Here is a 13,690-nt window from a genome sequence, read left to right as displayed (position 1 = left end):
CAACTCAGCTTCGAAATTGCTTAATAAAGACACCTGTGAACCTTATTTGTACTGTACTAATTCTCCAATTAGATTTCGTTTCGTTAAGATTATTTTAAACTAGCGACCCGCCCCGTCTTCGCACGGGTGATATGACATCACAGAAGTAACTTCTAAAATTATAAGTGTTTCTTTAGGAATTTGTCCATTTGTTATATATAAAAGCCTTCTTCACGAATCACTCTATTTATTAAAAAAAAACCGCATCAAAATCCGAATCCGAATCAAAATATAGGGACAGAAAAAGTGACTTTGTTTTATAGTATTTTATACTAATAATAATAATCATAGTAAAACCATGCTTTAATTTATTAGTTTCATGATTTATTTTTAAAATAATTGACAACCCTATTTATCTATTAAGATTAGGATATTGCCACTCAATATGTAATATAATTATAAAGTATATAACCTTTTTTGTATTGTATTTTTTTGAAATCGACAACCCTAATTGTATCTATTAAGATTAAAAGATTACGATACAAGAACTAATAGAATGAGAATATTCAGAGTAATATCCGATCAATATTTCACAGCCGTGAAACGTATTGTTCGCGGTTTTCTTTTCTCATCTCATAACCGCAACTTGATTTTATAATCTGCGAGCAGTTTAAAGGATTTTGACCTCTACGTATTTGGAATACGGGTTATTAAAATGCAAATTTAGCTTGTCCCGTCTCGTTCCGATGCTTCGTGTAGTCGTAAGAAAACAATAGATACTATTTTGTAATAATGATTATAAGTTGGATTACAATGTGCTTGTATTTAATAATATGTCATTAAATACTTTGGTTTTTTTTTAACAATCTAAAATAGAATATGGTTGTGCTACAAACTCTATTTGTACCAAAATTGGAAGTAAAATTCTTTAAACATTTTTTTTGATTATCTTTATCTTGAAATACTTACTAGGTAATCGTAATAGGAGATAATAAATGTGCACTTTCTATAGAATACGAGTAAATAATTATTTAATTATATTCCACCTGCCAACCCCCATTAGAGAAGCGTTATGGAATAAGCTCCAAATCTTCTTATAGAGAGAGGATTCCTTAACCCAGTAGTGAAATATTCATTGCTAAGATTTATAAAGATTGCGAAGACTTACTGACAATTACATTGAATAACGAGTAAAATATACACATCATTCGAAATATCGAGTTAAAATATACGAATATATACGAATCGATTACATGAGATTAATAATTATCATGACATAAGACATTTTTTTTATTAACAGTGTCAGTACACTAAGACTGTCTACTTAATATCGAATGTCACATAAGTACAAGAGGCGTATGTTACAATAAAAATGAACCGAGTCTAAGTTAAGACCCTGACACCGCATTGATGACATCATGTACTTACTTCGGCGCTACCCGCCCACGCTGAACGACTCATACGAAACCACCACCGACCTTATCCTCTTCAAAATAAAGCTGAAATTCCCACGAATCAACGTCAAAATAATATTGCGAAAGGTTCTGTACTCTAATACTCGTTTTGCGTTAAAATATAACGTGCAATAAATCGGGTAAATAAATAAGAAGCACACGAGTTTGATTTATGCAGCCGCTGTGATGATGAAGTTTATTTTGCAATTGTAATTCAAGCTACTTAACTAATGCGAACATTTACAAGAGACTTTTCTTGCACATAAATCGATATTATATATCGATTAATCGACGTCAGCAATCGCGGTAATTTAGTTTGATATTTGAAGTAGTAGAAAATATTTTACTTGCAAAAAGTCTTATCGCCATTTGACAAGCACGTATTAATTTTCACGTGCTTGATTTTAATTTAAAATTCATTTTGTGATCGCAGATGACCAATACTGTGAGGAAATCTGCATGTGTTACTCAATATTCTGCCTACATTACAGTGCATTGTTAAAATTACAAGCAATGTTTTTATTGTTCAATTATATTTATTTAAGATGAATACAGTCATACGTCATTAAGTAGATACTGATTCGATTCCAAATTGAGTATTTATTATGACTTCTTTACAAGGCCATTTGGTCATTTGTTACTTATAAGTAAATATCTTATTCAGTAGGAATATCATGATTGTCTCGGAGAGAAAGTACAAATGTATGGAATTAATCGTCTGTTACGGTTTTCATTGATTTTCCTACGATTATATCAAGCGTAACATCCTTCGTGTTACTTTCGTTTGCTTCATAACAAGCTTGAAGTCTTTCATCTGATTATTCTATTTATCATTCAAATTTTTTAATCTATACATATAATAAAATTGGTGTGTCTGTTTGTAATATTAAAAGAGCCCTTTTTTACTTAATGCATATGTATGTATACACGGTACATATGCAAAAATAACATTTTTTACAATTTTTTGTATGTCTGTGTGTCTGGCTGTCTGTTTGTTTGTTCCGGCTTATCTCTGGAATGGCTGAACCTATTAAAACGGAACTTTCACTGGCATATAACTGATATAATAAGGAGTAACTTGGGCTACAATAACATTTTTTTTTGTTAAATTCAAACGTGTACAAGGTCGCCGGCACAGCTAGTTCCATATAAATACAATTCTTGAAAGATTCTTGATACCTTTCAAAATGTCCATTTCAAAACACCTTATATATGATTACATTTGAAACGTTTCGAAAATATTCTCATAGTATTTGCAATTTTTTTTTATTTAGTCATTAAGATTTATTGTTGATTTCTTATAAGTGTATAGTTATGTAGCTTCAAATGATAGAGATTGATGCTTGGAAGAATATTGTAGCTATTAGTGAAGGTGCAATTAGATACAAATATTGTTTTAATGTTGTCTGACTGTACCCTCGTTACCTTTGTATTGCAAATGCCTCATTGGTCCAATGGACTTTGACATGAGCCTGTTATAGCGTTAGGGAATGGTTATCGGGTTGATTTTTAGCTGCTCCGAATTAAGCAGTGATTTCACAACCTTGTGCAACTAGAGCTTACTCCAGTAAATATCCCAAAAGACTACGAGAAGAGAGTACCCTTGTAAAATTACAAGGGATCATTTATACACTTCGATACTAAAATATAAGCCTTGAGATTATACCATGATCAATATTGATTATCACTTTTGTCTCGTTGTAACATTTCTATTTTAAATAGATTTTTTTATCCAAATCTTTGGTTATCCTGATAGAAGAATAAGTGTATTTCTGTTAAGTGCATCTATAAATTTCGCCTAGCGTTAAGATGCTCAACTACCTTACTGCAGCCAAGACCCAGAAAAACATGCCCAAAAAGGATTGGCAGTCTTCCTAAAAGTTTGTTAGATGCCGTGCTGTAAACTTACTGCTTTCCATTATAAATGAAATGAAAGATGCGATAAATTTAGATATCTGTGATTTATCTAAATATTCATTAAAATAATGCCATTAATCAGCATTTACGGAATATCGTGTATCATTAATTTACCTATCATTGACTTTGTCCACAAGCAACACAAGAGCTATGCACATATATAAACGTTATGTCATGTCTGATAAATGCAGTAACAATTGCAAATCATGTTACGTTTTCTTTAATTGGAATTTTATCATTAAATTCTAATTAAAATTAATGATAGATCTAATGCGATAATAACAAATCATAAAATAATTGTCATGAGATAATGATGCCTTCTTCGTAAGTATCATTGATTTTTTTTCATCACTCATTTTTTCATTTAACGTAATGGATTACTACACTTGTGATTACAATTTTAATGTATGTAGAAAATTGTAAATATTACTAATTGCAAAGACTTAAACGGCTCTTTCTCGCTCTTTCTCATTGTTGTTAAAAGAAGATAGCAATATTGTAAAGACAACAGATACCTTTTCTTAAAATGAATTCGTCGTCATATTAAACGATTCGATAGTACATTCTTCAAAGGACATTCGTTTTTACTTGAAGTTTTTTTTATGAAATTTATCGATAAAAATCTGTAAGTACCATGATATTTGTATACTCCTTGTTTGAGCACGTGGACCATCTGATGGTAAGAGTCATAATCGCCCATAGACGATACCACTGTATGAAATTTTAACCATTTCTTACATTTTCAATGCGTTACCAATCTTACACACGAATCTAAGATGTGCGTATAGTTACACTGGCTCTCGTCCTTCAAACCGGAATACAACAATACTGAGTACTTCTGATGAGTAGGTGGTATCTATTCAGACGGGCTTGCAAAGCCCTACCACCAAGTAAATAAGCGTAGTTATGAATTATTACCCAAATGGACTAGCAATCGGTCTTTCGGTCTTCTTCTAAATAAGTTGATTTGGTAAAAAACGTTATATGAAATTCGTACCCATCTGTTAGAATGCTGATCATATCATTTGAGATATCAATCCGCCAACTCATTACGATCGACCAATTAAAAATGAGATAATGATGAGGGTCATAATTCGATATTCAATTCAATTTTATTCAATTTAATATTAAATTCAATTATAGTGGACAAATAACCTCATGTCGGCTCCAAAATTCAACGATTTATTGAACCATGTGGAGAAATGAGCCAATCAGAAGCCAATGTTATGAAAACTATTCTTTGGGTTGGTATATATCTACACAAAACGGTAATATTGTCAATGTGTGTGACAATTACATTCTAATTTCAAAATAATATTCTTTTGAATGAATTTATTCGATTGAAAACTTTAATTGTCTTAAATTAACGGCTATATGAATAAATTTTCTATTGGCATTTAGGACGTTTTGTCAAATTTTGATCTTCAGGTCTCAGTCGATCGATTCGATAGGGTGATATTTATTTTTAAATCACTAGAATTTCTCTTATAGTATAAAGGATTGAAGTATGTGGGGAGTTTGTTTTTTTTTTAAACTTGGTGTAAGTTTATAGCATAGACCTATATTACACTTCCTCATTCTAGTTTAAAATTGTTCCTGGATTCGTTCCAAGCGCCAGTTATTCAGGACCTGCCGAGAAATCTCCAAGACGTTGACATTTTCGAATTGAAATCGGTTCATATCATAAAGCGAACTTTACCTAACCACAAAATAAAAAAAATTAAAATATTCTTTATTTAAATAGGCTCGTTAAAGAACTAGTACCACTGATAGAATCGAAGAGATTTCATCTTAACGTCATTATTTCATTTAAGGATGGAATTGTGTTATGTATGGCAATAAATTGGTATTTGTGATACAATTTAATTTAAATCAAAATGTGCATTACTCAAGAAGACTTTTGTAATTACTATTGTCTCATAATTTAATAGGATCAAAGCACATTTCAGAAATTCATCAGTCATACTTTTCTCGATAAACTAAAATCGTGTTACCATACCTTTAATTGCGTACCTACAGTACCAGTGTCGATTGAAGCAGGGCGTCATCCAGTGTATATTAAGACCAGGCGCATTTGAGTCAGTGAATCACACCACCGACCGTTACTTTGAACCCGAAGATAGATCGCAGGGCGTTAGTTCTACTTAATGACCGCAAAGTAATTTAGCTTCGAATACAAATTATTTATTATATAATTAAACAAGTTCATTTGAAGTAGATTTTGTAACGTATTTTTCACTACAAATTTATCAAAAATTATTATGGTTCTTGAATGTATTTACTGACTAACTAAGGCATACATATATTACAGAATAGAATTACAGATAACAAAGCTTTTGAGTTAATAAGCGTTGATTTTCATACAGGATACACAAACTTTAATTTCCTATAATTTGTTTTATAAATAAAATATGGTATGGTAATAGTTTATATGGCATAATAAACAAGAAATTGTACAGTTAATAAGGTACTTTGCTGTTAATTTTTAAATAACTCGTAACAACTAGTTAAAACTGGTATGCACTAGTTACATACAAAGTTTTATAAATTATTTTTAACCTTGTTGTTTAAATTTTACAGTTCATTTTCATTTAACACGTATTTCGAATTACACGATTGTTAATTGTAATACAGGACAGCTTAATTGGATCCTTTCTCAGGCTTTAGTTGATAATGCTATCTGCTTAATAGATATATTGTTTTAATGTTGCCTTAAATTACTTTTCTATATACGTTTATTGTTTCTAGATATAAAAGGCAGTAGCTTAATTAGGTATACAAGATTTAGAAAGAAATGATAATTTAGACCATGGCACAATTATAATAAAAAAAAAGTTACTTTATCTACAAAAATAAAGCAACAAAACAATGATAGTTAACGTGTCCTGAATAGGTGTACCATTCAGTTTCCAAGTTAGGTTCCAATAATCCAACGCTGATTTTCAATGGTACCCTATGGGGTTATGATGGAATACGGAATAGGATACACGTATCAAAATCCTTTATAATTTCGATGAAGTCAGATCAAAATTTAAGAGTAAAATTATAGAAAATCTATAACTGTCTGTTAAGTCCATAGTCACATAAAAATATTTTACTCGTGCGAAAAACGCACGTCTTATGCGAGTCTACTCGGGCTTAATCACTTTATCATCTATTAATGTATAATTAAACTATCATGTGTGAGAATGTAATCCACAGACGGTTAGTGAAAAAAAAAACAACACTTACCATAGATACTGAATGAAACATATACCTTAATGCTTTTGTTAATCTCTTGATTGTACACGGATCTCGCAAACGATCTTTGTATGGCAATTACTGTTTTGGCTATATATGATGTTTGGAGAGTGATTGGTGAAACAATGCTGTCTTCTTCTTTTCTATATCAAATCTATGATGACAGAAAGAGAGGAAAACAGTATTTGATGAAAATACGACGCATCAGATACTCTACTGCCAATCAGCAATACTCACTATAAGTTAATAATAAGGGACTTTAGCGATATTAACCAGAACAATTAATAATTTAAACATATCTTCGTAACAACCTTAAGTATCTTAAGAAGCATTCTATTTAAGATAATAGAAAAAATGCAGTTTGGTACTGAGCAAAATACTATCTGCTAATAACTATATAAATACATTCGCTAGTAAAATATGATTGTATAAACGCATATAATATACGTACTTACTAATATACTATTTCCCTTCCAGATATCAGACATCGTAGTCGGTCAGGAACCGAACGTAACAGCCCGGGAAGCCTTACTCAGCTGGGCAAGACGATCGACAGCCAAGTATCCAGGCGTTCGAGTGGCAGATTTCACGTCGTCATGGCGAGACGGGCTCGCCTTCAACGCGCTCATACACAGGAACCGTCCTGATCTGATAGACTGGCGTAATATCAGGTAAGGATCGCATATTGGTAGCAACGCTAAGTTATATGTAAAAACTCCCGTGGCACTGAAACTACGGACACATAAAGTATTTGGTAATGTTATATCCTAAGAGTGAGAGAAAAGATATAACCTATTCCAAAGTAAGAAGGAGAAAGATATACAAATCTTATACATATTTGAGTACTCCACACTAAATGCTCAGCTGTATTGTGCACTATTAACAGATCTTGTTTAATATATCTATATGTATAATAAATTATTGTTTCATTTAAGTTCTTAAATCATCCTACATTGAATCTAGAAGTTTTGATAACAGTTTAGTCGACTTTTTGGCAAATTCGAAATGAAACCATTAATCAAGCTATGACATCTCGTCCATTCTATGACATAATATATTGATTATTTGTCTTTTGTCCTTTTGGTATGAGGTTTTTTTTGTAATATTAAAATTCCGAAATTTGATCGATATATTGTTTGGAGGCCATTACTAGTTAGTTATTTGTCTTTAAGTTCTTTGAATTTATCTGATAATTAATACTATAATACTTTTTTTATAGATCAAGACAAGTCCGTGAGCGCTTGGAGACAGCTTTCCACGTGGTTGAGAAGGAGTATGGCGTCACCAGGTTGTTGGATCCTGAAGGTAATTGAATTTTGATTAAATAAGGGAATTTACCTTTTGTATTTAGTATAATATATTCAATAAACTAGATGCTCCCTGTGAAAAGAGGCCTTTGGATGGCAATGAGTAATTAAAAAGTTGTTAGTTATGTTTTTTATCATATAATTGAATTTTGCCATTTAATAGCAACTGACATTGATGGCATCTTTTAATAACCCTCTTTTAGTAATAACACTAAGTTAAAGGGGACTTTGCCGAGCAGCATCGCGTTAACAGCCTGTAACTCTTATTACTATAGCGTTAAAGTTTCAAATCGAATAAAATAATAATTACCTGTATTCCAAAGACGTAATATTATTTCAATAACAAACAGCTGATTTGACGTTTCACGGCGGATTTAGTTCAACAATTTTATACTCTCTCTTTAGTCTGTATCAAAACAGAAACGATAGGATTCTTCATCAAATATCTACAATTTTATTCGTTCCGCCTTGAAGAAGATACCGAATGCTTTGTTTAAGCTAGACGTATCGGATTCGTGTACTATAAAGATTTATTAAGCGTGACGGCGTTTGTGTGGCAGCCTTTTTTTAACAGATTTTAGATTAACTTATTGTTTGTTAAAAACATTGTTCTACGTCTATCTTGCTTAACACATTCGAGTGATACTTCCTTTACTTTAAACTGTGATGAGTTGTTTACAAATTGTAAAAATCTCTGCCTTGGTTTTTTTATCATGGTTGAAAATTAATTAAGTAGTAGAATAATTTTAAAATTGATTGAGTTTTTGTTTGGATGTTTTTTTTTTAATAATTTTAAGTTATGAAGTCTCTTGATTCGTAAACTAAACACGTCTGTGATAAAGATTACTTTTAACGTAACCATCTAATCAGACATTCTTAAAATGCAAAAAAATACAACCTAGGTAGATTTTTTGTGATATGTTGGCGGACGAGTAAATGTCCTACCTGATGGTAAGTGGTCACCACCGCCATTTGTCAGTAACCTTTCACACCAAAACACAACAATAATAAGTATCACTGTGGTGGTAACGTATCTTATGAGTGTGTGGTAGTTACCCAGACGATCTTCTACAAAGTAACACACCTCTATAAATATTCGTGTAAAAAATTAGTGTATAATTTTTAATGACATGCATCGAAAGTCCACGTAATAGCAGCATTATTTAATAATGCCATGCGAAAGATCGTGAGAAACAGCAGAGTTCAAACAAGAGTCAAAGTTAAAATCGATAAAACGCTTCCGATACCGTTATGGATCATTTAGCAACCACACGAGTTACGAACGCTCTTATCCGCACTTGATTCTATTCAATTGTTCGACAAAATCAGCAGGTCTGGCCGACACGTAATGTGTTTTACGAACCATTGTTCGGCCGTCGAACGGGGAATAGAATTTAAATGTCATCATGTATCTTTATTGATTTATTATAATGTGTGATTTGAAAGACTGGCTGTGCCTTTGAACTTTGAATTCGACTGAATTTAGTTGCTGATGAATTTTTGAATGCGTTTTGATGATTATTTAAAAAACGAAATGGAACAGTTCATACATGTCAACCAACCAAAGAGTTTTCATATGTGTTTTTTTTTGTTATAATTCATTTCGTATTCCGCGATGGAGAACATCGTGAGGTAAATGCATGTGACAAATTTCATAGAAATTCAGCCACATGTGTATTCCACCAACCCGCATTGGAACAGCGTGGTGATATGTTCCGAACGTTCTCCTCTAAGCAAGAGGAAAGGTTAGCCCAGCAGTGGGAATTTACAGGCTGTTGTTGTTGTTGTAGTATATGTAGTGTAGTGAGTAATACATTTTATTATTATAGTCCACAAGTATATAGATGGATAAAGTAGACGTTGATGTCTATTATTATTTTTTTTATAAATAGAAACATTTACAAAAACCGTCATCGAAAATCTGTGATATAATCTTGCCATAACAATAATTCTGTTTCCGTACTTTGCGGCTGGCGTAAATAATCGCTCCGTCTCGTAAGGGAGCGCCGATGTATGCGATAAGCGACAACGCAACTATATTAAAATAATCGTTGTAATTTTCATTCTATTTGTAACCATTTTTATGCTGAGGCCGTGATCGTAACAAGACAATGGATTACAACCTCGTTCGTGCATTTTATTGCAGTTTTTTTTAATACAATATTATCTCTTAAACTGAATTGATTCTAATCTGAATACTGAATTTATTATTTAAAAAATGTATTTTTTTTAATGATTATTGCACAGAAAAACTAAGCAACTAAATTCGTAGAGTAAGAAATATTATATATCTCATATAACATTGAGGAATATTGTTATGTCTCTTGTGCTAGTAGTTACACTGGCTCACTCAGACAAATAGAATACCACAATGTTAAAGATTCACTGTTTGGCGGTTGAATTTCTGATGAGTAGATGGAACCGACCCGGATAGCAAAATCAAAATTTAGCTTATTCAAGCAGGATTTTACAGGCACTTTTGAATCGTCATTTAACAATTAAGTGAAGCTACCACCGGTTCGGAAAGTTGATTCTACCGAGAAGAAACGGCAAGAAACTCAGTAGAACTTTTTACATAGTAAATCCTTTCTATTAAGGAGTCTAATGTAAGAGTGAATTTGTCCCCAGATGTGGACACCCACGAGCCGGACGAGAAGTCCCTCATCACTTACATCTCGTCGCTGTACGAGACGTTCCCCGAGCCGCCGGCGGTGCACCCGCTCTTCGACGCGGAGTCCCAGCGCCGCGCCGCCGCCTACACCGAGCAAGCCGCACAGCATCGCGCCTGGCTGCACGAGAAGTGCTCGCTGATGCAGGTCAGTGGACTGGTAATCATATAGATGATAAGATAATTGGTGATGATTGTATAGGAAAGCATTTTGAATCCAAACGTATACGTTATAGAAATTATTGGGTTGGCAACTAAGTGATTGCCGATTTTGTGGATAGGTGGACTTTAGGCTTTTTTTTGTTTTGTGAAAGTGGTCAAAGCACCTAACCTATATTTTTTTCTAATCGTTTAGACTTCTCACTTTAATTTAGTAAAAAAATATATACCGATTAGTGCCTTAGTTTTGTTTTTATCCCAATTAAAAAATAGAAGAACAGGACGTGCACTTTAAACATTTTATTGTATTACTTCCGAAAAGGTAAGAACGCCTCGCAAGCACAAAAGAAGTTATGTGCCGTATACGGAAATGGAGCCTTGAAAGAAAGGCAGTGTCGAAATTGGTTTGCCAGAATTCGTTCTGGTGATTTTTCATCGGAAAATGCTTAACGATCTGGCTGCCCAGTCGAAGTCGATGGTACCCATATCAGGGCCATTATCGATTCAGATTGCACAACACGTCGTGATATTGCACAGAAACTCAATGTATCGCACATATGCATTAAAAATGTTTGGATAAATATAATCTATAAATATAACATTAGCTAGAGCTGTAATATTATAAAGGATTGTAATTGTATACTTACAGAGTTATTATAATACATTCTTCATTGAAATAACTTTTGTCGTATGACAATATTTAGGGATCGAAAATTCAATGATTTTATTATATTATGATATAATTAATTGTATGTTTACTGTTACTGTAATTCAATGATATTCTAATAAACAGATATGTTATATCCTTACTAAACAACAGAAAAAAGTGTGCCGCGCCGGGGACCGTTTATTTTACATTTCGTTACAAGTAAAAAGGATAGCTTGAAAGAAACAATAAGTAAAAGGGATAACTAGATGTTTTAATTACGCAAAACGTATTACTACATAATTATGATGTATTATAACGTATTACTGGCATAATGATGATGAAAACGACTAAAGACAAACGTCCCAATTAGGACGTTTTCTAGTCTTCACTTTTTGCGCGTTAGTGACATATCTGTTTACTACATCATTGCTGTAATTAGTTAGACTTAGGATAGTTTATAATTTTCATTTTGAAACTTTTCGACCAGGACCGTGCTTTCCCGTCGACTTTGATCGAAATGAAAAAGTTGCTAAGTGAGAGTACGCGATTCCGCAACGAGGAGGTGCCGCTGCGGCAACGCGAGAAGCAGAAGCTGTTCCATCAGTACCGTGAGCTGGAGGTTTGTGTGGACTCTTGAAATAATTCCATGAAGTATTGTATTCCTACTAAAACTATTATTAGCCTTAAACTCATATTTGACGACCTCCGTGGTCAAGTAGTGTGTACACCGGTTTTCATAGGTACGCCACACCGAGGTCCCGGGTTCGATTCCCGGCCAAGTAAAATTCATCAGTTTTCTAGGTTGTCATGGGTGTCGGTGTTTGTGGTACCGTCGTTACTTCTGACTATCCATAACACAAGTGCTTGACCTACTTACATTGGGATCAGAGTAGTGCATGTGATGTTGTCCAATGTTTATAGTATATTTACCTAGAGATTTATTTATTGAAGTTACAAATACACATGTCGAAGATTTCAACATTAAGGCGTTTAGTCGCTATAAAACAAACTCTTTGAGTTTCATTGCTTTATAAATATTTTAGATTAATATTCACATATCTCTTAATGTAATAAGAATTTATATGCGAACCAAGAGCCCTTTTGGTAACATGGATATTCAACAAATATCATGGGTTCAAACCAATCGTTGCGTAGTAGTGATATATTAAGAATTACTGAATTGTATAACAAAAGTTTTATTTCAATGTTTATAATTAATTTAATATCCCAAACAGAAATATTTCGAGTCGGTAGGCGAGATCGAAGTTGAACCAACACTGCGCCCTGAAGCGCTGGAACAGTCGTGGGCGCGGCTGCTGATGGCAGCGCAGGAGAGGGAGCGGGACCTGTCGGATGAGATCCGGCGTCTCGAGCGCTTGCAGCGCTTAGCGGAGAAATTACACAGGTTACTAACACATTAATAACATAGACTATACAGGATGTGTAAAGATGTAAATGTATTTTTTTGATTTTGTTAAATTTTAACTAATGATTGCGTGTTCAAATCCAGACAAGCACCACTGAATATTCATGTGCTTAATTTGTGTTTATAATTCATCTCGTGCTCGGTGAAGGATAATATCGTGCGACATTCTACCACATGTGTAATCCAAAACCTATTCCTCAAAGGGAGGAGAGACCTTAGTCCAGCAGTGGGTAATTTACAGGCTGTTGTTGTTGTTATTTTTATTTTATTTTATTTTACCATTTATTCAACTTGCCAGATACATTGAAAAGGAAAATGTGTACACAGGAAAATTGTTATAATAAGATGATAGTTATAGCAATAAAAAAAGTACATTTACAAGATTTCTTTATATCCAAGTCTCATCATAAATACTCTTTGATTATTAACAGGGATATAAAACAAACGGAAGGCGGCCTCGACAACGTAGAGCGGCATATCGAAAGTGAGATCCGTCGCGTCGAACGCGGCGTGCACCCCGCAGAGGCCAAGATGGCCGCTGAGCAGATAGAGCAGGAACTGCGCAGCATGGAGCACACCATACAGGAGATGTTCCAGGACTCGCACGCGCTGAGGGAAGGCCGATACCCTCAAGCCAGCGACTTGCACAGGCGGTAGGTTTATGTTACATATTTTTCTAGCTATACCCGCGATTCGAGCACCATTAAATTTAATGAAATATTTGTAGCCTAAGTTACTCAGTTAATTGCCAGTGAAATTCCCTTCGAATCTGTCCAACCGATCCAGAGATGGCCCAGTGGTTAGAACGCGTGCATCTTAACCGATGATTGCGGGTTCAAACCCAGGCAAGCACCGCTGATTCATGTGATTAATATGTCTTTATAATTCATC

At 33.6% G+C, this 13,690-nt stretch overlaps 1 protein-coding gene across 23 annotated transcripts in view; it reads left to right on the top strand.

The window, feature by feature from the left end:
• The window catches only part of LOC124540331 (microtubule-actin cross-linking factor 1), a 297,681-nt gene that overhangs the window by 179,602 nt on the left and 104,389 nt on the right, over window positions 1-13,690 (top strand). For all 23 annotated transcript variants that reach the window (XM_047117836.1, XM_047117847.1, XM_047117846.1 and 20 more), the window contains 6 exons: window positions 7,068-7,261; window positions 7,810-7,895; window positions 10,526-10,713; window positions 11,861-11,992; window positions 12,609-12,778; window positions 13,231-13,452. In XM_047117836.1, the coding sequence (XP_046973792.1) occupies window positions 7,068-7,261; window positions 7,810-7,895; window positions 10,526-10,713; window positions 11,861-11,992; window positions 12,609-12,778; window positions 13,231-13,452 (992 nt within the window). The remainder of the gene's footprint in view (window positions 1-7,067; window positions 7,262-7,809; window positions 7,896-10,525; window positions 10,714-11,860; window positions 11,993-12,608; window positions 12,779-13,230; window positions 13,453-13,690) is intronic.

This window comes from Vanessa cardui, chromosome 24, assembly GCF_905220365.1.
Source record: "Vanessa cardui chromosome 24, ilVanCard2.1, whole genome shotgun sequence".
NCBI classification, from domain to species: domain Eukaryota; kingdom Metazoa; phylum Arthropoda; class Insecta; order Lepidoptera; family Nymphalidae; genus Vanessa; species Vanessa cardui.
Note: the sequence above shows the minus strand (reverse complement) of the source record. Positions and strands in the feature narration are given on the sequence as shown.